Here is a 22,415-nt window from a genome sequence, read left to right on the forward strand (position 1 = left end):
GGGACAAGCGGGGCCTGTACAAGAGGGACGGGCTCCATTTGAACCAGAATGGAACCAGACTGCTGGCGCATAACATTAAAAAGGTGGCAGAGCAGCTTTTAAACTGATCCCTGGGGGAAGGCCGACAGGAGCCGAGGGGCATCCGGTTCGGGACTCCTCATCCCTATGGGATGAGGATGGGGAGGTTAGAGAACAACAAGACAAAGGCAGGGTAGGAGAAGAAATTGGGAAAGGTAGGGAGATGGGATGTGATAGACAGTTTGGCACAATGAGAGGATGCGGGGACAAAGGAGCGAATAAGCAGCCCATCCTGGGGCATTCCGTGTATAAATGCTTTTATGCGAATGCCCGAAGTCTACGAGCAAAGGTGGGAGAACTGGAATGTCTGGTGACAAGGGAAAATATTGACATAGTGGGCATAACGGAAACCTGGTGGAATGCGGAGAATCAGTGGGATACCGCAATCCCGGGCTATAAACTCTACAGGAGGGACAGGCAGGGGCGTGTTGGAGGTGGGGTGGCCCTTTATGTTAAGGAAGGGATAGAATCCAGCAAAGTAGAGATTGAAGGTGGGTCCGACTCCACCGTAGAATCTCTGTGGGTTAAATTACCAGGCTTGAGCAGCGATGTAATACTGGGGGTGTGCTATCGTCCTCCAGACCAGAAATCTGATGGGGACCTTGAAATGAGGAAACAGATCAGGGAGGTGACAAGGAAGGACAGGGTTGTAATCATGGGGGACTTCAATTATCCTCATATTGACTGGGTCAATTTGTGTTCTGGTCACGATAAGGAAACCGGATTTCTTGATGTGCTAAATGACTGTGGCTTAGATCAGCTAGTCACGGAGCCCACCAGAGGACAGATGACTCTGGATTTAATTTTGTGCGGTACGCAGGACCTGGTTAGAGATGTAAACGTTACTGAGCCATTGGGGAACAGTGATCATGCTGCGATCCGTTTTGACGTGCACGTTGGGGGAAGAATACCAGGCACATCTCTAACAAAAACCCTTGACTTCCGACGGGCGGACTTCCCTCAAATGAGGAGGCTGGTTAGAAGGAGGTTGAAAGGGAGGGTAAAAAGAGTCCAGTCTCTCCAGAGTGCATGGAGGCTGCTTAAAACAACAGTAATAGAGGCCCAGCAGAGGTGTATACCGCAAAGAAAGAAGGGTTCCACTAAATCCAGGAGAGTGCCCGCATGGCTAACCAGCCAAGTTAGAGAGGCTGTGAAGGGCAAGGAAGCTTCCTTCCGTAAATGGAAGTCTTGCCCTAATGAAGAGAATAAAAAGGAACATAAACTGTGGCAAAAGAAATGTAAGAAGGTGATAGGGGAGGCCAAGCGAGACTATGAGGAACGCATGGCCAGCAACATTAAGGGGAATAATAAAAGCTTCTTCAAATATGTTAGAAGCAGGAAACCCGCCAGAGAAGCGGTTGGCCCTCTGGATGGTGAGGGAGGGAAAGGGGAGATAAAAGGAGACTTAGAGATGGCAGAGAAATTAAATGAGTTCTTTGCATCTGTCTTCACGGCAGAAGACCTCGGGCAGATACCGCTGCCCGAACGGCCCCTCCTAACCGAGGAGTTAAGTCAGATAGAGGTTAAAAGAGAAGATGTTTCAGACCTCATTGATAAATTAAAGATCAATAAGTCACCGGGCCCTGATGGCATCCACCCAAGGGTTATTAAGGAATTGAAGAATGAAGTTGCAGATCTCTTGACTAAGGTATGCAACTTGTCCCTCAAAACGGCCACGGTACCAGAAGATTGGAGGATAGCAAATGTCACGCCTATTTTTAAAAAGGGAAAGAGGGGGGACCCGGGAAACTATAGGCCGGTCAGCCTAACATCTATACCGGGTAAGATGGTGGAATGCCTCATCAAAGATAGGATCTCAAAACACATAGACGAACAGGCCTTGCTGAGGGAGAGTCAGCATGGCTTCTGTAAGGGTAAGTCTTGCCTCACAAACCTTATAGAATTCTTTGAAAAGGTCAACAGGCATGTGGATGCGGGAGAACCCGTGGACATTATATATCTGGACTTTCAGAAGGCGTTTGACACGGTCCCTCACCAAAGGCTACTGAAAAAACTCCACAGTCAGGGAATTAGAGGACAGGTCCTCTCGTGGATTGAGAACTGGTTGGAGGCCAGGAAGCAGAGAGTGGGTGTCAATGGGCAATTTTCACAGTGGAGAGAGGTGAAAAGCGGTGTGCCCCAAGGATCTGTCCTGGGACTGGTGCTTTTCAACCTCTTCATAAATGACCTGGAGACAGGGTTGAGCAGTGAAGTGGCTAAGTTTGCAGACGACACCAAACTTTTCCGAGTGGTAAAGACCAGAAGTGATTGTGAGGAGCTCCAGAAGGATCTCTCCAGACTGGCAGAATGGGCAGCAAAATGGCAGATGCGCTTCAATGTCAGTAAGTGTAAAGTCATGCACATTGGGGCAAAAAATCAAAACTTTAGATATAGGCTGATGGGTTCTGAGCTGTCTGTGACAGATCAGGAGAGAGATCTTGGGGTGGTGGTGGACAGGTCGATGAAAGTGTCGACCCAATGTGCGACAGCAGTGAAGAAGGCCAATTCTATGCTTGGGATCATTAGGAAGGGTATTGAGAACAAAACGGTTAGTATTATAATGCCGTTGTACAAATCTATGGTAAGGCCACACCTGGAGTATTGTGTCCAGTTCTGGTCGCCGCATCTCAAAAAAGACATAGTGGAAATGGAAAAGGTGCAAAAGAGAGCGACTAAGATGATTACGGGGCTGGGGCACCTTCCTTATGAGGAAAGGCTACGGCGTTTGGGCCTCTTCAGCCTAGAAAAGAGACGCTTGAGGGGGGACATGATTGAGACATACAAAATTATGCAGGGGATGGACAGAGTGGATAGGAAGATGCTCTTTACACTCTCACATAATACCAGAACCAGGGGACATCCACTAAAATTGAGTGTTGGGCGGGTTAGGACAGACAAAAGAAAATATTTCTTTACTCAGCGCGTGGTCGGTCTGTGGAACTCCTTGCCACAGGATGTGGTGCTGGCGTCTAGCTTAGACGCCTTTAAAAGGGGATTGGACGAGTTTCTGGAGGAAAAATCCATTATGGGGTACAAGCCATGATGTGTAAGCGCAACCTCCTGATTTTAGGAATGGGTTAAGTCAGAATGCCAGATGTAGGGGAGGGCACCAGGATGAGGTCTCTTGTTATCTGGTGTGCTCCCTGGGGCATTTGGTGGGCCGCTGTGAGATACAGGAAGCTGGACTAGATGGGCCTATGGCCTGATCCAGTGGGGCTGTTCTTATGTTCTTATGTTCTAACCTCGGCAGCCCTGGCAGGAGGACCCCGCTGAGAGCGGCCCCGCCCCCTTTTCTGCCCCCTGGCAGGAGGATTGACCCTTGCATGGCCTCAGCACCCCCTTTCTGCCCCCTGGCAGGAGGGGTAACCCTTGCATAGCCTCAGCACCCCCTTTCTGCTCCCTCACAGGAGGGGTGACCCTTGCATGGCTTCAGCACCCCCTTTTCTGCCCCCCTGCAGAAGAGGTTCACCCTTGTGTGTCCAGAGCACCGTTTTTACCACTGTGACATGAGAGGTTGACTGTCACATGGCCACAGCACTTCCCATTTTTGCCTCTCTTGCAAGACAGGTTAACCCTTAAATGTCCAGAACACCCCCATTTTTGCCCCCTGGGAGGTGAGAGGAACCATCCCATGACCACAGCAAAAAAGGGGCCCCTGGCTGGAGTTGCACAAATTTCCTTCTCTGTGCTGGGGCATCATCTCCTATGGGATGCGACTTGCCCACCCAGGAAAGCTCAGTTTCAAGGAGGGACTCAGGATGCCTCCAGGCGCTTGACTGCGACCCTCAAACCAGCATCTCTACAACTCTTCAAGGGGAGGAGAAGGTGATTGCTCTGGGAGAGATCCCAGGGGAGAGACTGCTGGGAGAGACTGCTCTGAGTATGCGAGAGACCCCACTGCTGAGTGGGCTGGTCCTCACCAGGAAAGGGTACAAAATTCCTGGCTCTGCAGCCTGGGAAGAAGGGGCTAGGTGGGGGGACATGACTGAGACATAGAAAATGGTGCAGGGGGTGGAGTGAGGGATGTTTTCCCTCTCACACAACACCAGAACAAGGGGAACATCCACTAAAACCGAGTAGCAGGAGAGGCAGTATAGATGAAAATTTCTCTTTACCCTGTGTGCAATTAACCTGTGGAACTCCTTGCTACAGGATGTGGGGGTGGCATTTGACCCAGGTGCCTTTCAAAGGGGATTGGACAGAAGGAGGGAGAAGTCCATCACAGGTTACAAGCTATGATGACTGTATGCAGTCTCTGGGTTTTAGAGATAACCTTTCTCTGAATGCCAGATGCAAAAGAGTGCATCCTTGTTGCACTCTCTTGTTGTTTTGTGTGCTCCCTGAGACAACTGGTGGGCCACTATGAGATGCAGGAAGCTGGATTCAGTGGGGTTTTGGCCAGCAGGGTTCTTCTGATGTTCTTAAGAAGGAGCATAGCTATCAGTGCCTCACACGCAATCCCATAAGAATTGGGGCCCTGCTGGATCAGGCCATAGGCCCATCTAGTCCACTTTCTGTATCTCACAGTGGCCCACCAAATGCCTTAGGGAGCACACAAGACAAGGAGAGACCTTGCATCCCTTCTGCTCTTCAACACTCAGAAAAGTTTAGTGTCATCTGCAAACTGGGCACCTCACTGCTTAATCCTGTCTCCAGCAATGTCACTCATGCACGGAGCTTTATGTTCACTTGTGTGATGTGTGAATGGCATCGTGTGTTCAAAATAGACTTTGAACAGAGGATCAGCCTGGGTATAAGCCTCAAGGAGCGCACAAGACAAGAGACCTGCATCCTGGAAAGGCTACGGCGTTTGGGCCTCTTCAGCCTAGAAAAGAGACGCTTGAGGGGGGACATGATTGAGACATACAAAATTATGCAGGGAATGGACAGAGTGGATAGGGAGATGCTCTTTACACTCTCACATAATACCAGAACCAGGGGACATCCACTAAAATTGAGTGTTGGGCGGGTTAGGACAGACAAAAGAAAATATTTCTTTACTCAGCGTGTGGTCGGTCTGTGGAACTCCTTGCCACAGGATGTGGTGCTGTCGTCTAGCCTAGACGCCTTTAAAAGGGGATTGGACAAGTTTCTGGAGGAAAAATCCATTATGGGGTACAAGCCATGATGTGTATGTGCAACCTCCTGATTTTAGAAATGGGTTAAGTCAGAATGCCAGATGTGGGGGAGGGCACCAGGATGAGGTCTCTTGTTATCTGGTGTGCTCCCTGGGGCATTTGGTGGGCCGCTGTGAGATACAGGAAGCTGGACTAGATGGGCCTATGGCCTGATCCAGTGGGGCTGTTCTTATGTTCTTATGGTGCCCTCCCTTGCACCTGGCATTCTGAGGTAGTCTACTTCTGAAATCAGGAGATTGCACATACCCATCAGGGCTTGTAACCTGTGATTGACTTTTCCTCCAGAAATTTGTCAAGTCCCCTTTTAAAGGCATCTAGGCCAGATGCCATCACCACGTCCTGTGGCAAGGAGTCCCACAGACTAATTACACCCTGGGTAAAGAAATATTATCTTTTGTCTGTTCTAACTCTCCCAACACTCAATTTTAGTGGAAGTTCCCTGGTTTTGGTGTTATGTGAGAGGGAAAAGAGCGTCTCTCCATCCACTCTATCCACCCCCTGCATGATTTTGTATGTCTCAATCATGTCCCCCATCAGGCTCCCCTTTCTAGACTGAAGAGGCCCAAACGCTGTAACTGTTCCTCATAAGGGAGGTGCCCCAGTCCAGTAATCATTTTGGTTGCTCTCTTCTGCACCTTTTCCAGTTCCACTATGTCCTTTATGAGATGTGGCAACTAGAATTGTACATTGTACTCCACATGTGGCCTTACCATCTATTTGTACTATGGCATTATAATATTGGCTGTTTTATTCTCAATCCTTTTTTAATGATTCCATGCATGGAATTGGCCTTTACAGACTATGGCAACTGCTATGGAATTGCCAGACCCTTGCACGGGGTCGACACTTTCATTGAGCTGTCCACCAGCACCCCAAGATCTCCCTCCTGATCCATTGCAGCCAGCTCAGAACCTATTCGCATCTATGTGAAGTTTTGATTCTTGCCCCAATCTGCATCACTTTCCATTTACTTACATTGAAGCACACCTGCCATTTTGCTGCCCATTCTCCCAGTTTGGAGCTCTTCACAATCCCTTCTGGTCTTCACCACTTGGAAAAGTTTAGTGTCACCTGCAAACGTGGCCACCTTGCTGCTTAACCCTGTCTCCAGGTCCCAGCAATGTCATGGGCAGAGCTTGATGTTCATGCTTGAACTTCTTAAGGCCGTACCTGTGCATGCCCACCAGCCATCCACAGCCCAGCATCGAAGCATCAACACAGGGATTTGCTCAGTGGTTCCCAAACCTTTTCAGCTGATGGCTCTTCTGACCTCCTGGGCCACTGGCTGTGGCTAGCCATTAGGGCTACAATCTTATAGGTTGTATGGGGCTGTGGGCTTTTCATGAAGATTCTGCCCCTCCTCTGGCTGGTTTCTCTACGGCTCACAGTTTGGGAACCACTGGATTGGGCCTTTTCCATCACCCACAAGTTGGCCAGGCGGCTCCTGATTACAGGTGAGGGAACAAAGGGTGTCCAGCCATTGTCCATAAGTGGACAGGCCCCTCAAGGTGGGGGAAAAGGTGCAAAAACCCCACCCAATTGGGATGCCAGACAGAATATGTGGCACAATGTCTGGCTGTGCTGCAAGCTCAGTTGCAGGTTCACCCAGAGGTGCTGCAGAGGGGTGTGCTCAGGGTGGGAGCGTGACTGGGGGGATGCGGGTGGGGAGTGCTGGAGATGCCTTCCTAGAGTGCGGCGCTCACTCTCCCTTGTGGCCTCATCCCATCATGCGCAGCCCGGAGGCGCACAAGCCCAGGTCAAGCTGGACACCCATCCCCGGAGCCGTCCCTGCAGGCGGCCCTTTGCGAGAGCGCGAGTGCAGGTCCCTGCCCCGAGGAGCCTCCAGTCCAGTCCCGGCGCGGACGGCAGGGAGGCGGCCGGTCCCCTCGCTCCGCCCGGCCTGTGGGGAGGAGGGAGCCGGGAGCGCTGCGCCCCGCAGACGGAGGCGGAGCTCCTGCCACCCCCGCAGCAGTGCCAGCTGGCCCGCCTGGCAGCGTGCAGGAGGACGCCGATCCGCACCCGGACCCCGCGCCCGCCTCTCCCCCCAGCCTTCCCGCTCTGCCCCGGCTCGCTTCTTGGGGCGGGTCCCCGCAGGAGGGGCTGACACTGGGGGGGGGCGCCTGCCGGAGGCTACCAGGTGGGTCCACTTGGGGGGTGAGTAAGAGGATCAGGGGGCGCCTTCCAACGTGGCCCCCTTTCCCAGGCAAGCAGGAGGGGCGGGGGCCTTCACCCCCCCGTCTTTTGGGGGGGTCCCTTGCCTCCCGCTCCCCCCGCCCTGGAAGAAGGTAGTGCAAGAACGCTGGAAAAGGGCACTTGCGCACCAAGAAAAAAGGGGGGACCCCCACCCCGGCCGGTGGCGTAGCTGGAGGGGGGCGGAGCTCCCAGTCCGGCGGGGCAAGCGGCCCCTCCCTTCGTAAGGCTCCGTTTTGCCGCCCCCCCGCCGTGAATGGCTCCGAAGGGTGGGGCCGCTTGCCCGCCCCGCTAAGGCTCCCCACTGGACGTAGTGCACCGCCCCCCTCCAGCTACGCCACTGACCCCAGCCTGCTACAGTCTTACAGCAGCCACACTTCAACCCACCCCCCCGGGGTGCTGCTGGGCAGGGGGGAGCAGTGATGGGGTGGAGGGAGAGACAGAAGGAAGGAAGGAAGAAAGATGTGGGGGGTAGGCAGGAATCTGCACATAACAGCGCACTCCTGCACATTCCTACTCAGAAGTCAGTACTCTTGAGTTCGGTGGGACCTACTCCCAAGTAAGGGAGGCCAGAATCACATAACATTAGAGTGGGGGGAGGAGCCACCCAGTCCAGCCCCCACCTGAGAACCTCCAGCCAGGAAGAATCGGCTCCAGGGCCAGGCCAGGTACACCCCTGCAGTGCTGGCATCCCGTGCAGGAAGTTCTCCCTCCAGCCTGTCCTAAGTCTGCTTCCCTGCAGTCTTGCCCCTTGGTCCTAGCTGTCCAGGGATGTGTATGTGGAACCTCCTGATTTTAGAAATGGGCTATGTCAGATATGCAGGGGAGGGCACCAGGATGCAGGTCTCTTGTTATCTGGTGTGCTCCCTGGGGCATTTGGTGGGCCGCTGTGAGATACAGGAAGCTGGACTAGGTGGGCCTATGGCCTGATCCAGTGGGGCTGTTCTTATGTTCTTAACTACAATTCCCAGAAAGCCTTGCAGGTCTCTTGTTATCTGGTGTGCTCCCTGGGGCATTTGGTGGGCCGCTGTGAGATACAGGAAGCTGGACTAGATGGGCCTATGGCCTGATCCAGTGGGGCTGTTCTTATGTTTCTCTTTTGAGTAGTGCACATGATTTTCAGCTGGGGGACCACCTTTCCCCCTCCACCCCTCCCCTTGGGATCAAGGCCTGGCTCTCACTGCAAGTCTGGTTTTCGTGTCTTGTGTGACAACATGTACGGCAGGGAAGCTTCTCTTTCTGCCAGCTAGAAGAGCTGCATGGCTTTGTGGCTGCATTGCAAGGCCATCTCCAGACGCATGGAAATGATGTCACTGTTTATTGCCAGACTTCCGGCTTGCCGAACTCCCTGCTGTGCAGAGTTTGGTTTTGAGCTGCATAGCTTAGTGGGAACCCAGCCAGGGAGGTCTGACTAGTGCAGACTGGAGCAGAACTGTCTTGTGATCCAGTCTCTGTTAGTGCAGCCCAGTAGTAAAAAAAAAAAAAAAAGGTGAACAGGAAAATACGAGAATTAAGGTTATTAAAGTGGGTTAAAATTGCATAAACTATTGTGGAAGGAAACCCCCTTTATGCTTAACTTTTTGAAGGTGTGTGTGCAAAATATTGGTCAGCTGTCATGACCAGAGGTTTTTTGGGGCCAGACCCCTCTCCCAACGTAATGCAAGGTCCCGTAGATCATTCTCCAGATGAAGCTGGCAGTACTTGCAGAATGAGACCATAATAATTCTGCGCAGATTATTACAATAAAACAAATACAAAAATAGAGATTTTATTGAGTACTAAAAGAAAAGATTGACAAAGCCAATTAAACAGGTAAAAACAGTGATCAAATTTGGCAAAAGAAAAAGAAACAGCTCAACAAAACTTTGTAAGCAGCAGATAGAAGGCAAGCCCAAAATGAAATAGACCCCAATGGCTCTTAACTACACAATTCCTAACTAATAAAATCTGGATAGTGAGCTCCACCAACATTTTCATCTCACCATTACAACTGATAGAGATAAATTTGTTCTTTGGCTCTTTAGCTAAGCAGCCGAATAGAATTGACAGGGACCTGATGTTGTTCTTCAGTGCATCTTTATTTGCTCCAACAATCACAGGATAGAACAGACATATGTCATAGGACATAGGACCAGCCCCCAGTAACCTCCCACTTGCACTCAAATTTATAACAATGTATAAACAAGTTAGATAAGACCCTTGACGTAACTTTGGCTCCAGTTACGGGACTTTTCATAATTCCCATCCGGAGGTCACCGTGCCCTAATATCTTGACATATTTGTTCTTCCAACAAAAGTCCCTGGCCCCCAGCCAACTCGCCTTTGTCATAAACATGTTTTTCTCACTTTATCTACTGATAGGCAGATACTTATATACATTATAAGGCAGATACTTCAGAGGACTGCAGGCCTCTGCCTACAGCCATGACACTAGGCCTCAACTATCAATTTGCAGAGCAATGTTCATTTCTGGCTCCTTAGGTTACATGATTACATATAGGATTACATAGGAAGATTATAAAACAGGTAAACCCCTAAAATCTCCCTCACAACACACTGGCTGGGCTCTCTCCAAGCAGTCACTCTCTGGGGCTTTGATTTCTTGAGCATTTATCCTCCCACCTGCTTTCTAATTGGATAAAACTAGTCCTCCACCCTTCCTATAACCTGAGACTTCCCCACAAGGAAAACCATTAAAGGAATACCATTAAAGGAATAGCTGGGACTCTGTACTAGAAGAAGAAGAGGGAAGAAACCCATAGGGTCATGCACCCAGGATTTGACAGAGAAATACCCAAAAGAGGATTATCATGCCTATGAAATCTAATGATTTCATAACATCAGCTCACCTCCAACCACTTCCTTCCAGAAGCAGACCAGGCCAGCCTCTTCCCCCACCATAATGGGGAAGAGCTGGACACAAAGACAGTAGCTTTCCCAGCCATTTGCCCCTGGCCTGCCTTCAAATTTATGTAGCTGTTCTGCCAATGCACATTGATAGACCTGCCCTCCCTGCATCCCTCTCATCCCATTGTGAGGTCAGCTGAGGGGTAGGACTTGCCACATCTGGTAGAAGCCCATTCTGTGCGGTAATGATGTGGTGCATGAAAGGCTTCCTGCTGTCCCCTGGGACTCTGTTGACAGACAGAAGATCAGAACTGGAGCCTGGAAGGAAGCAGAACAATGTAGACAAGGAAGTAAATCATTCCTTGGAGGAATAAAGTCTCCCCTTCTGTCTCCTTCACAGGCAGTGGAGTGATGTCAGTGTCACGTTCTGGGTTGCCTCCTCCATGGGTTGGAGAAGGAGCGGCTGCTGCAGAGCCTGCTCAGGTATGTCATGGAAATGCGCAAGATACCATAAGGAGATAGGGTGTGGTGTCAGCAGTGGCCCCATTAAGGGTTAAGGCCTGGGCATTCAGCTGGGAGTGTGCTGTACAGATGCAGCCACTTGAAGGCAGAAAAGCTCCTGATGAAGGGAGAGTTTGGTGTGGGAAGTAGAAGGAGAAAAGTGGGAGACTGGAGCTAAAGGACTGATGTGTGAATGGACTTTGGAAGCTGTTGGAACCATGATGGGATGTGATATCCCAAACACCCCATCCTGACCGAGGAATTAAGTCAGATAGAGGTTAAAAGAGAAGATGCTTCAGACCTAATTGATAAATTAAAGATCAATAAGTCACTGGGCCCTGATGGCATCCACCCAAGAGTTATTAAGGAATTGAAGAATGAAGTTGCTAATCTCTTGACTAAAATATGCAACTTGTCCCTCAAAATGGCCATGGTGCCAGAGGATTGGAGGATAGCAAATGTCACACCTATCTTTAAAAAGGGAAAGAGGGGGGACCAGGGAAACTATAGGCCGGTCAGCCTAACATCTATACCGGGTAAGATGGTGGAATGTCTCATCAAAGATAGGATCTCAAAGCACATAGACAAACAGGCCTTGCTGAGGGAGAATCAGCATGGCTTCTGTAAGGGTAAGTCTTGCCTCACAAACCTTATAGAATTCTTTGAAAAGGTCAACAGGCATGTGGATGCGGGAGAACCCGTGGACATTATATATCTGGACTTTCAGAAGGCGTTCAACACGGTCCCTCACCAAAGGCTACTGAAAAAACTCCACAGTCAGGGAATTAGAGGACAGGTCCTCTCCTGGATTGAGAACTGGTTGAAGACCAGGAAACAGAGAGTGGGTGTCAGTGGGCAATTTTCACAATGGAGAGAAGTGAAAAGCAGTGTGCCCCAAGGATCTGTCCTAGGACCGGTGCTTTTCAACCTCTTCATAAATGACCCGGAGACAGGGTTGAGCAGTGAGGTTGCAAAATTTGCAGACGACACCAAACTTTGGTGGTGAAGACCAGAAGTGATTGTGAAGAGCTCCAGAAGGATCTCTCCAGACTGGCAGAATGGGCAACAAAATGGCAGGTGCACTTCAATGTCAGTAAGTGTAAAGTCATGCACATTGGGGCAAAAAAATCAAAACTTTACATATAGGCTGATGGGTTCTGAGCTGTTTGTGACAGATCAGGAGAGAGATTTTGGGGTGGTGGTGGACAGGTCGATGAAAGTGTTGACCCAGTATGCAGCAGCAGTGAAGAATGCCAGTTCTGTGCTTGGGCTCATTAGAAAATGTTTTAAGAACAAAAAGAGCTAATATTATAATGCTGTTGTACAAATCCATGGTAAGGCCACACCTGGAGTATTGCGTCAAGTTCTGGTCACCACATCTCAAAAAGGACATAGTGGAAATGGAAAAGGTGCTAAAGAGAGCGACTAAGATGATTACTGGGCTGGGGAACCTTCCTTATGAGGGAAGGCTACGGCGTTTGGGCCTCTTCAGCCTAGAAAAGAGACGCTTGAGGGGGGACATGATTGAGACATACAAAATTATGCATGGGAAGGATAAAGTGGATAGAGAGATGCTCTTTACACTCACATAACACCAGAACCAGGGGACATGCACTGAAATTGAGTGTTGGGAGAGTTAGGACAGACAAAAGATAATATTTCTTTACTCAGCATGTGGTTGGTCTGTGGGACTTCTTGCCACAGGATGTGGTGATGGCATCTGGCCTGGAAGTCTTTAAAAGGGGATTGGACAAGTTTCTGGAGGAAAAATCCATTACGGGTTACAAGCCATGATGCGTATGTGCAACCTCCTGATTTTAGAAATGGGCTATGTCAGAATGCCAGATGCAAGGGAGGGCACCAGGATGAGGTCTCTTGTTATCTGGTGTGCTCCCTGGGGCATTTGGTGGGGCTGCTGTGAGATACAGGAAGCTGGACTAGATGGGCCATGGCCTGATCCAGTGGGGCTGTTCTTATGGGACACTGAGATTGGTGTTTGGTTGCCACGCCCAATACCTACAGAGGACCAACTTGCTGCTGTTGTGGCAGGAGGAGCTGCTGGCAGGAGAGGGGAGGAAGGAGGACCTTTGCAGCTGGGACAGGGGAGCTACCCGGGTGGTGGGGTCCGGCAGTGCTGCAGGGCAGAACTAGGGTCAGTTTTGAGGAAAGAAGGGGAGCTAATTAGCTTAAAGTGGGCATAATTCTCCAGGTGGAGCTTGGACTGGGAATCTGGCAGAACGAAGTACCAAGGAAGCCTGCATGGAGCAGTGGCGGAAGAGGCCTCCTTCTCTTTTGGGGTGCTGGAAAGAGCCTCTTCCTCTCTTGTGGCTTCTGGTGCCTCAAGATGTCTGGGGTGCCCACTCAAGTGCCTGAGGTCCTTGGATCCCCTCACCTGGGTTGGGACTCCAGTCAAGCACCGTTTGCTGCTGACCGGTTTTTGGACCATGGTCCCATTTTGCCAGATAGTTCACGGGGTCACTTCCACACAAGGGCATTCCTGACATCTGCCACTTTTGACTGGCATCATTCGGTCACTCTGGCAGGAGAGAAGGGGGCAGGGCTCCTTCTATCCTCTGCCCACACGAGTCAAAGTTGCCCACAGCTCCAGTCTCAGAAGCCATTCCAAATACCCTGCAGCTCTCCAGGGAGCTTTGCAGCGAGAGGCCGAAATGATGTTTCAACAGGAACAAAAGAGAGCTAGAGGAACTCGGAGACACTCAGAAGGACCTGTGTTTGGAATGAACTCTGCAAACATCAGGAGGCCATGAAAGCAAAACTGTGACTGAGGGCCCTGAAGAGGCAAAGGGCCAGGGAAGGAGGGTCTGCAAGGAACACGGCTCAGCAACAGGGCTTAGACAAGGGGCCCAAGGCAGAGAGAACGTGTGCATGCCAGAACCCTGGCCTCAAAGACGGCTAGTCTGGGATTGGCCATTCCACTTGCAGCATGAGGACAGATGCTTTCCTTCAGGACTAAGTGCTTCATATAGGAATGACCTCTATCCTCGGGGCATGGAAAAACACGCAGGCAACCAACTGGCATGATTTTCCAGATGCTCTGCCGGAAATGCCCAGTTGCTTCCACCTTTGTGTCTCTCTTCAGACTGTGAACAGCAGGGGATCTTATGTTCAAAGGGTGGAACATTATTTGTGAATCTGTTTTCTCCTTCCAGGGTCTGGTGTCCCTTGAGGAGGTGACTGTGAGCTTCACAGAGGAGGAGTGGGCTCTGCTGAATCCCAGCCAAAAGGCTCTGTACAGGGAAGTCATGCTGGAGACTTACGGGATCGTGGCCTCTCTGGGTAAGGATCCCCTTTCTCCCTGGTGGACAAGAGGCAAATCCTTGAATTGCCCTTCTTCTTAGTTCTCACTCTTAGGATTGCACTGTAGAAATGGGGCATCTGTGGCTGGAACTTGTCCCCTGAAATGCCTGCTGTGTCCCCCTGTTGCAGAGCTGACTGATGGTTTTAGGGGATCAAAAGGCAGGATAGAAATGTCTAGAAAAGACATCAATTATGAAAAGTACAGAATCCCCTTTTGGAACTTACCAGGCCTTCAGAACGAGCCACTTGTAATCGCCAGAGGTTGTCAGGCCTCATCATTCTCCTTCCTCTGCATCATCTAGTCAGTGTATTAGTTCATTAATTGGGCTTTGTCCAGGACCAGGTACTGCTCCTGGAGGGATTTTGCATGCTCAGCCCATCCTGCATTGTTTCTCCAGGGGAATGTGGGACTGATCAGGCTCACCTGAATGGGGCATGGTTACCCAGCACCTGTGCCTGATGACACCAGTCAGATGCTGGACTTTGATTGGCTGTACTGCTTTAGTGGCATAATGGAGATCTGAGCATTACAATCTCTGAGCATGAACTGGAGGTTGTCCATGACTTTGTGTACCTTGGCTCAACGATCTCCGACACTCATTCTCTCGATACCGAGCTAAACAAGCGCATCGGTAAAGCAGCTACCACGTTTTCCAGACTCACAAAGAGAGTCTGGTCCAACAAGAAGCTGACGGAACGTACCAAGATCCAGGTCTACAGAGCTTGCGTCCTGAGTACACTTCTGTACTGCAGCGAGTCATGGACTCTTCGCTCACAACAGGAGAGGAAACTGAGCGCTTTCCACATGCGCTGCCTCCGACGTATTCTCGGCATCACCTGGCAGGACAAAGTTCCAAACAACACAGTCCTGGAACGTGCTGGAATCCCTAGCATGTATTCACTGCTGAAACAGAGACGCCTGCGTTGGCTTGGTCATGTCGTGAGAATGGATGATGGCCGGATCCCAAAGGATCTCCTCTATGGAGAACTCGTGCAAGGAAAGCGCCCTACAGGTAGACCACAGCTGCGATACAAGGACATCTGCAAGAGGGATCTGAAGGCCTTAGGGATGGACCTCAACAAGTGGGAAACCCTGGCCTCTGAGCGGCCCGCTTGGAGGCAGGCTGTGCAGCATGGCCTTTCCCAGTTTGAAGAGACACTTTGCCAACAGTCTGAGGCTAAGAGGCAAAGAAGGAAGGCCCATAGCCAGGAAGACAGACCAGGGACAGACTGCACTTGCTCCCGGTGTGGAAGGGATTGTCACTCCCGGATTGGCCTTTTCAGCCACACTAGATGCTGTGCCAGAACCACCTTTCAGAGCGCGATACCATAGTCTTTCGAGACTGAAGGTTGCCAATACTACTATAGATCTGTTACTCAAACAGAGGGAGGGAATTCCATAGAGTTGGTGCCACTCGTGAGAAGGCCCTGTTTCTTGCCGCCCTCACACCTCCCCAGGCAACGGCACTTGTAAAAACTTCTTCTCTGGTGATGTGGGGGACAAGCTGGATTGTATGGTAGTAGGCAGTCCCACAAAGACCCTGGCCCCAAGCCGAACAGGGCTTTTCAGATGAAAATCAGCACCTTGAATTGAGCCTGGAAATGAATGGAAATGAACAGCCATTAAAGCTGCTGAAGAAGCGGCCTGACAGAGTCAAACTGCCCACCTCCAGTGACCACGTGGGCAGCCGCAGAAAAATCTGGACAGAATGTTTGCTCCACTAAGAGATGCCTCCAAGAGGATTAGAAGGAAGTAGACCCCCCCCCCCACACACACACACCGTGCTCTGCTCAGACATGCAGAATGCCAGATCTCTTTCGATAGGCCTATTTCGGGGAGAGGAGGAATTCCTGGCTGGGACTTCTCTTCCACGTGCAGCCCCATTCGGCATTTCAGTCCCGTTTCTGTGCACAATTTGCTTATCCTCAGAAGTGCCAGATGACTGTTCTTGGATCTATGCAGGAGTTTCTCTTAAACTCTCATGAGGGAGAGATTTTAAACTTTCTTTAATGTGTGAATGTGTATCCTTCCAAGATATGTTGTAGTCACAAATAATTATTTGTTTCCTCCAAAGAACTTCTCAAAGCTGACCTTGTCTCCTGGCTAGAAGGAGGGAACACTCCCTTTGTCTTGGACTCCAAGGAAGGAGATGGACCAATAAGTAACTGCACAGCTGTGTTGTGGATTCTGTCCTTGTGGGGGGGGGGGGCAACATTTAATCACATCAAGAAAAGAGATGCACCAGTGCTGTGGCTAAGGAGGGGTACATTGCCCAGGAACCTGAAGCCAAAAAAGTGGCCTTCTGAAGCACGGGAAAGCCAAGTGTGGCCTTCTTGCATGTCAGATCATCTCTTGGAGGATCAGTTGGGAAGCCACCTTTATTACTGGCCGTGAATGGTGAGCAACTCCACTGAGATGGGCAGCTTGTGGGAGTGCAGCAGGAGACTGAAAGAGCAGCAGTCTCCATACTGGAGACTGAAAATTTCAACTGCAAACTGGCACTTGCCAACACACACCACCATCCCTGCTTCAGCGACCAGCCAGGAGGTTGCAGAAAGATGCCAGCACAGATCTCCCTCCCCCCCCATTTTTCCTGGCCCCTGTTTGGTTGGTGACAAGGCTTCACCTCCACCAAGGCAATACCATATGACAAGAGGACCTTGTAAGACTTTGTGGGGGAGGGGCTGCAATGTGCTCCCGTGATCATGCCGCCACAGCAGGAAGGGTTTTTTAAACTCAACCTGGATCATGTCGGCCTTCTTGAGAGTGCAGGGAGCCCACAAACCCTTCTGCAAGCCTCCCCATGCCTTGGAACTGCTGCCAAAATATCAACCCATTTCCAGTTTTCAGGGCCAGCGTGACATGTGGTGAGTTTTTAAAAACCCCTTTTTCAGGGCGGGGGCGCGATTGCAGGAGCGTCGTCACTGCAAGGTTGCCGCACACCTTAAGGGGGTAGTGACTGGTTTCCCCTGGTTGGAGCCTCTCTTCTTCCAACTTTGGGAACTTTGGCTGTATGTGATTAAACAACACGGATTCTTTTTTACATGGCATGTAGTTGGCACTGCTCAGCTGCACTGAAATCCACTGAAATACATGCCATTTGATAAAGAATGAAACCCCTCCTGGAACAGCCCTTCTGTGCAAATGACATTTTGTATAAAATGGTAATGTGAGAGTGAGGCTGCTATGAGGCCTGGGAATCCAGAGGGAGGTCCTGATTGTGTGATTTCTCCATTGTCCATCACGCCCAGCAAAGCTGCCCCCATCCCAGGACCAGGTCAGCTGACTGTGAGTCGGTCCCTGAGCAGGGCTTGATCCCAGGCGTACTTTCCTGGAAGTTGGTGCCACTGAATCCATTGAGGTTTTCTTCTTACATGCCTAGATGTGTGTGTTAGAGGTTCCACCTCTCTCTTGCACTGCTAATCAAAAGCTTCTCTCTGTGTTCCAGGAAGCCACAAAAAAGACAGTGAGAATCAGAGGGAGCCTTGTGCAGTGGCGCTGGAAACACCCATGCTTGACATCAAGGAAGTAATGTTTAGAGATTGGGACGGATCAGTAAGGCAGGAGGGAAGCCCAGCTCTGGGCTGGAGGACTCAAGCTGATCATTCACAAGATTGTGACCCCCATGAAATCCCAATCGAAGAGGAACTTCCCAAGAGGAAGAGAAGGAATAAACGTCCGTGGCATGGCGATGCATGTACATCTGACATTAATAAACACAGCAAAATCCGCATTGGGAAGAAACCGTTTAAAAGCTCTAAGAACAGAAAAGGCTTCAGCACAAGCACACATGTTACTTCCCAGGAAGAGATCCACACAAAGGAGAAAGCTGTGCATCAAAACAGATCAAAGAAGCAGGAGGGAAACCAGACAGAGAGAGGGAGAAATAACTCTGATGTTCCTCAGGGTGGGGATTTAAATATTATTCCAGTTGATCCAGAAAAAGTAACTGGAATGAGGATGGAAAAATGCTCTCAGTGTGCAAAAACCTTCAGCAGTAAATCAAAACTGACTGTGCATCAAAGAACCCACACAGGGGAGAAACCATATCAATGCTTGGAGTGTGGAAAAAGCTTCAGTGTGAGCTCTGGTCTGACTGCACATCGAAGGATCCACACAGGGGAGAAACCCTATAAATGTTTTGAGTGTGGAAAGTGTTTCAGTGGGAGCAAAACTCTCACTATACATCAGAGAACCCACTCAGGTGAGAAACCATATAAGTGTGCGGAGTGTGGAAAGAGCTTCAGTAAGAGCTCACACCTGAATTTGCATCACAGAACCCACACAGGGGAGAAACCATATAAATGCTTGGTGTGTGGAAAGTGTTTCAGTCAGACCTCACATCTGTCATTGCATCAAAGAAGCCACACAGGGGACAAACCATATGAATGCTGGGAGTGTGGAAAGAGCTTCAGGGATCGTGGAGAACTTATTTATCATCAAAGAACACACACAGGGGAGAAGCCATATAAGTGCTTGGAGTGTGGAAAAGGCTTTATTAAGAACTCAGTTCTGACTGTGCATCTGAGGACCCACTCAGGGGAGAAACCCTATAAATGCTTGCAGTGTGGAAAGAGTTTCCGTAGGAGCACACACCTGACTGGGCATCAAAGGACCCACACAGGAGAGAAGCCATATAAATGCTTGGAGTGTGGAAAGAGCTTCAGTTGGAGCTCAAACCTCACTGAGCACCAAAGAATCCACACAAGGGAGACCATATAAGTGCTTGGAGTGTGGAAAGGTCAGCTCTGACTGTGCATTGAATGTCCCAGCAAGGAGAGAAACCATATAAATATTTGCAGTGCAGCAAAAGCTCCTGAAGGAGCACACACCTGACTCTGCATCAAAGAAATGCTGGGAGTGTGGAAAGTGCTTCAGAGACCACTCAGCTCTTACTCCTGGCAAACCAATTCACATCAGAGAGAAACTCTGTGAAAGCTTCAGCTATGGTGTTCTCAAATCATTTGATTTGAACATGGTGACAGTTTCTGCCACAGGCACTAGCATATGGGGGAGGGGGTCCTGTGCACACTGGTGGGGTGCCACCAACATCACCTGATCTGTGGCAATCCCACACTGCTGTTCTTTGTGACCGGCGAGCACTGCTGCTGCTGCTGCTCCCCCCAGCAATACCCAGCCCAGTTAGGGTGGCTTTCCCACTGGCCAGACCTGGAATTGCCTCCCTGCAGCCAGCAGCAGCATTCTTCCTGGCCCCACTGGTGCCCACTCTCCATTGGTGGCAGGGGCCACAACTGCAGTCCTTGGTTGCAAGTCCCTGGGCAGAACCCCCCTCCTCCTAGAACAATACTGAACCTCAGGGGTCTCTATCAGAATCACACTCACAGTAACACCTGCAGAACGATTCCACTGTTTTCCCAAAACAAGGCAGACTAAATAATAGTCTGGGGAAAAAAGTTTTAAAAAGATACTAGTAAAAAGAAATACAAAATTCAGTTGAGCAAGAGGCAAACAGGAAAAAGAATCACTTTAGGAACATAAATAGATGTGTTTTGTTTTGAATGCATCAAAGCACAAACCACTGCATTTGGGTGTTTAAGGTATTTTCTAGACATTAAAATAGGTTACTTTTCCCGTTGGAAATAATACCGCGGCTGCATCTGCACTCACTGTCTCACCTGCCTAGTACATTTGAAAGCATTTCAGATTAATAAGAATGAGAACATGGAATAAAAACACACACTACTTTGTGCCGTTTCATCTTTTCAAATCACAAAAAGTTTTTTCAATACAGGCATGTGCCACTTAACAACCATTTGCTTAACAACGGACCGCATATATGATGGTGGTCAAAGCACAGTAAAGATGCTCTTAATGAGGCAATTGTGTCTGAATGCTCCGACACAGCCCAAGATGCTTTGTAAAATAACATAGGGCAGCGATTCTCAAACTTTTTGCACCGGGACCCACTTTTCTAATGAGAATCTGTCAGGACCCACCAGAAGTGATGTCATGACCGGAAGCAACATCAGGAAGCAGGACACATATTAATAATCCTAGGCTGCAATCTTGCCCACACTTACCCAGGAGTAAGTTCCATTGACTATCATTGTTGAAAGCATATAGAGTACGTAGAAGCCTTTCTAAAGTAGAGATTCACTGATCCTGTCCCCTGCTGGGCCTAATCTGTCCCCTCCCTGCCCTCCCCCCTTGCGCCCCAATCACTCCTGTTCTGCTGTCACATTAGCCCTCCGTACTCGGTCTGGGTGTGGCTGCAGTGGGGCAGTGCAGGCCTTCCCGCCAGTGCATCTTACTCCCCGGCTGTGGCTAGACAGGGTGCAATTGTTGCAGGTGCCCAGTGCAAGCAGCCCCCCTCACCCTCCCCTCTCCTCCCCCTTGGAGCCATTCTGGGCCAGTGCAGGGTGGAGTTCAGGGCCCTAAGCTCCAAGGGGGAAGGGCCTGGAAGGGGACTTGAGTCAGGGACTCGCACTCGAGTTGGGAAAGGCCTAATTCTGGGGTCGGCACTCGCGGGTCGCACACTGGAGGACTGGAAAGGCTGGAGTTGGGGCCTTGTCCTGTGTGCAGACTGCACCTGCCTGTCTCTGGGGGTGCCTGCTGTCCCTGCGTGTGCAAAGCTTGTGGGGGCCCTCCGGCCTAGGCGCAGCAGGGAAGGGTTGCCGTGCCTTCCGCAGGGAGGCAGGAGGGGCTTCTGCTCCAGAAACTGTCCAGCCCCTCTCAGAGGCACACGGGCCAGGCGCTGTCACCACATCCTGTGGCAGGGAGTTCCACAGACCCACCACTGAGCTTCAGTGGCTGCCCCTGGCTGGCTCTGCTGTTCTAGGGTCCCCACCCAGATCCTGCCTCCTGCCAGCAGCGCCCTGGAGAGACTCATCGCCCCCAGCAGGGGGAGGGGGGCAGCCGCTGTTCCCTGCGGGGCTGGCTTAGGAGACCCCAAGAGGACTCAAAAGGAGGAAACTACCACTCCCAGGATGCAACATGCGAGGCAAGATGGCGGCGTCTGCCCGGATGAGAACAAGAAAACTACCACTCCCGGGATGCATCGCGCTCGAGGCGAGACGGCAGCGCCTCCTGGAACCGGCTGAGGTGAGGCTGCGGGTGCGGAACCCCCCACGAGTCCCTCCCGCAGCGCGCCCGCCAGCACCCGAGGAGGGGCGTGGCCGTGACGGGCAGCAGGGGAGGGGCTCCAGGGCTCTGGGAGAACAGCAGCTGTCCTTTGGGGGGCGGGGGGGGGCTGGCTCTGAGCGTCCCTGGAACTGAAGTGAGGAAGGGGGCGGAGGGCGGGGGGGGGCAGCGGAGCACGCAGAGGGGCCCCTTAGAGGGGGGCGGGGGCAAGCAGGCGCCCCACCGCCCCTGTGGCAGGGAGTCCCACAGGCCCAGAGGAGCAGAGCCCCTGAGACAGGCCAGCGAGGAGGCCCCACCGCTCCCTGAGGCAGGGAGTTCCACAGGCCCAGAGGAGGAGAGCCCTGAGACAGGCCAGCGAGAAGGCCCCACCGCCCCCTGAGGCAGGGAGTTCCACAGGCCCAGAGGAGCAGAGCCCCTGAGACAGGCCAGCGAGGAGGCCCCACCGCCCCCTGAGGCAGGGAGTTCCACAGGCCCAGAGGAGGAGAGCCCTGAGACAGGCCAGCGAGGAGGCCCCACCGCCCCCTGAGGCAGGGAGTTCCACAGGCCCAGAGGAGCAGAGCCCCTGAGACAGGCCAGTGAGGAGGCCCCACCGCCTCCTGAGGCAGGGAGTTCCACAGGCCCAGGGGAGGAGAGTCCTGAGACAGGCAGGTGAGGAGGCTTCTCTGTGCAGAGGGTATGGGCCAGGCCTGTAGCCAAGATTCTAGAGGTGGGGGCGACTATTTTTTCAAGGGGGGCAATGATGTCAGGTATCTATACTGGTGGGCAAAATGAAAGGATAAGTCTGGAGAAACATCAAAGACCCAAAACTCCTCCAAATTTCATGAAGAGAAAATATTTTGGGTTTTTTTTGAAAGCTGCATTCATCTGTCAAGCCAGGTAACAATAATGTGCATAGAAATGTCTGTGGACATTTGCTGGGCTCCCACCTGGACTTGGAGGCCAGGTCTACCTGCTTGAGCTTATGGACTCCTGATTGAGCTTATAGCCTACATAAGAAGAACCTTGCTGAATCAGGCCCATCTAGCCCAGCTTCCTGTATCTCACAGTGGCCCACCAAATGCTTCAGGGAGCACAAAAGACAGCAAGACACAACCTGCATCCTGGCGTCCTCTCCTGCATCTGGCATTGAGGTAGCTTCCTTCTAAAATCAGGAGCTTGCACAGACCTATCATGACTTGTAACCTGTGATGGAGTTTCCTCCAGAAATTTGTCCAATCCCTTCTTAAAGGCATCTAAGCCAG

The 22,415-nt window shown here is 51.1% G+C and overlaps 2 protein-coding genes across 5 annotated transcripts in view; both read left to right on the plus strand.

Annotated features, from left to right (window-relative positions):
- Positions 1–22,415, plus strand: part of LOC136640311 (zinc finger protein 665-like) — a 274,368-nt gene that overhangs the window by 243,561 nt on the left and 8,392 nt on the right. Inside the window, exons 7-9 of one of the 4 annotated variants that reach the window (XM_066615339.1) lie at positions 1,834–1,837; positions 18,072–18,739; positions 19,216–19,220. In XM_066615339.1, coding sequence (XP_066471436.1) covers positions 1,834–1,837; positions 18,072–18,739; positions 19,216–19,220 — 677 coding nt within the window. Of the gene's footprint in view, positions 1–1,833; positions 1,838–17,525; positions 18,774–19,215; positions 19,221–22,415 lie in introns of those variants that run through there. The other 3 variants (XM_066615344.1, XM_066615341.1, XM_066615342.1) reach the window with 3 other exon arrangements.
- On the plus strand, positions 7,203–17,359 carry LOC136641391 (zinc finger protein 792-like). Its single transcript, XM_066617145.1, has 5 exons — positions 7,203–7,353; positions 10,654–10,736; positions 13,925–14,051; positions 16,148–16,234; positions 17,325–17,359. Exons 2-5 carry the CDS (start codon positions 10,665–10,667, stop codon positions 17,357–17,359), a joined length of 321 nt encoding a protein of 106 aa, XP_066473242.1. The 5' UTR covers positions 7,203–7,353; positions 10,654–10,664.

The sequence above is a fragment of the Tiliqua scincoides genome, chromosome 2, assembly GCF_035046505.1.
Source record: "Tiliqua scincoides isolate rTilSci1 chromosome 2, rTilSci1.hap2, whole genome shotgun sequence".
Taxonomy (NCBI): Eukaryota; Metazoa; Chordata; class Lepidosauria; order Squamata; family Scincidae; genus Tiliqua; species Tiliqua scincoides.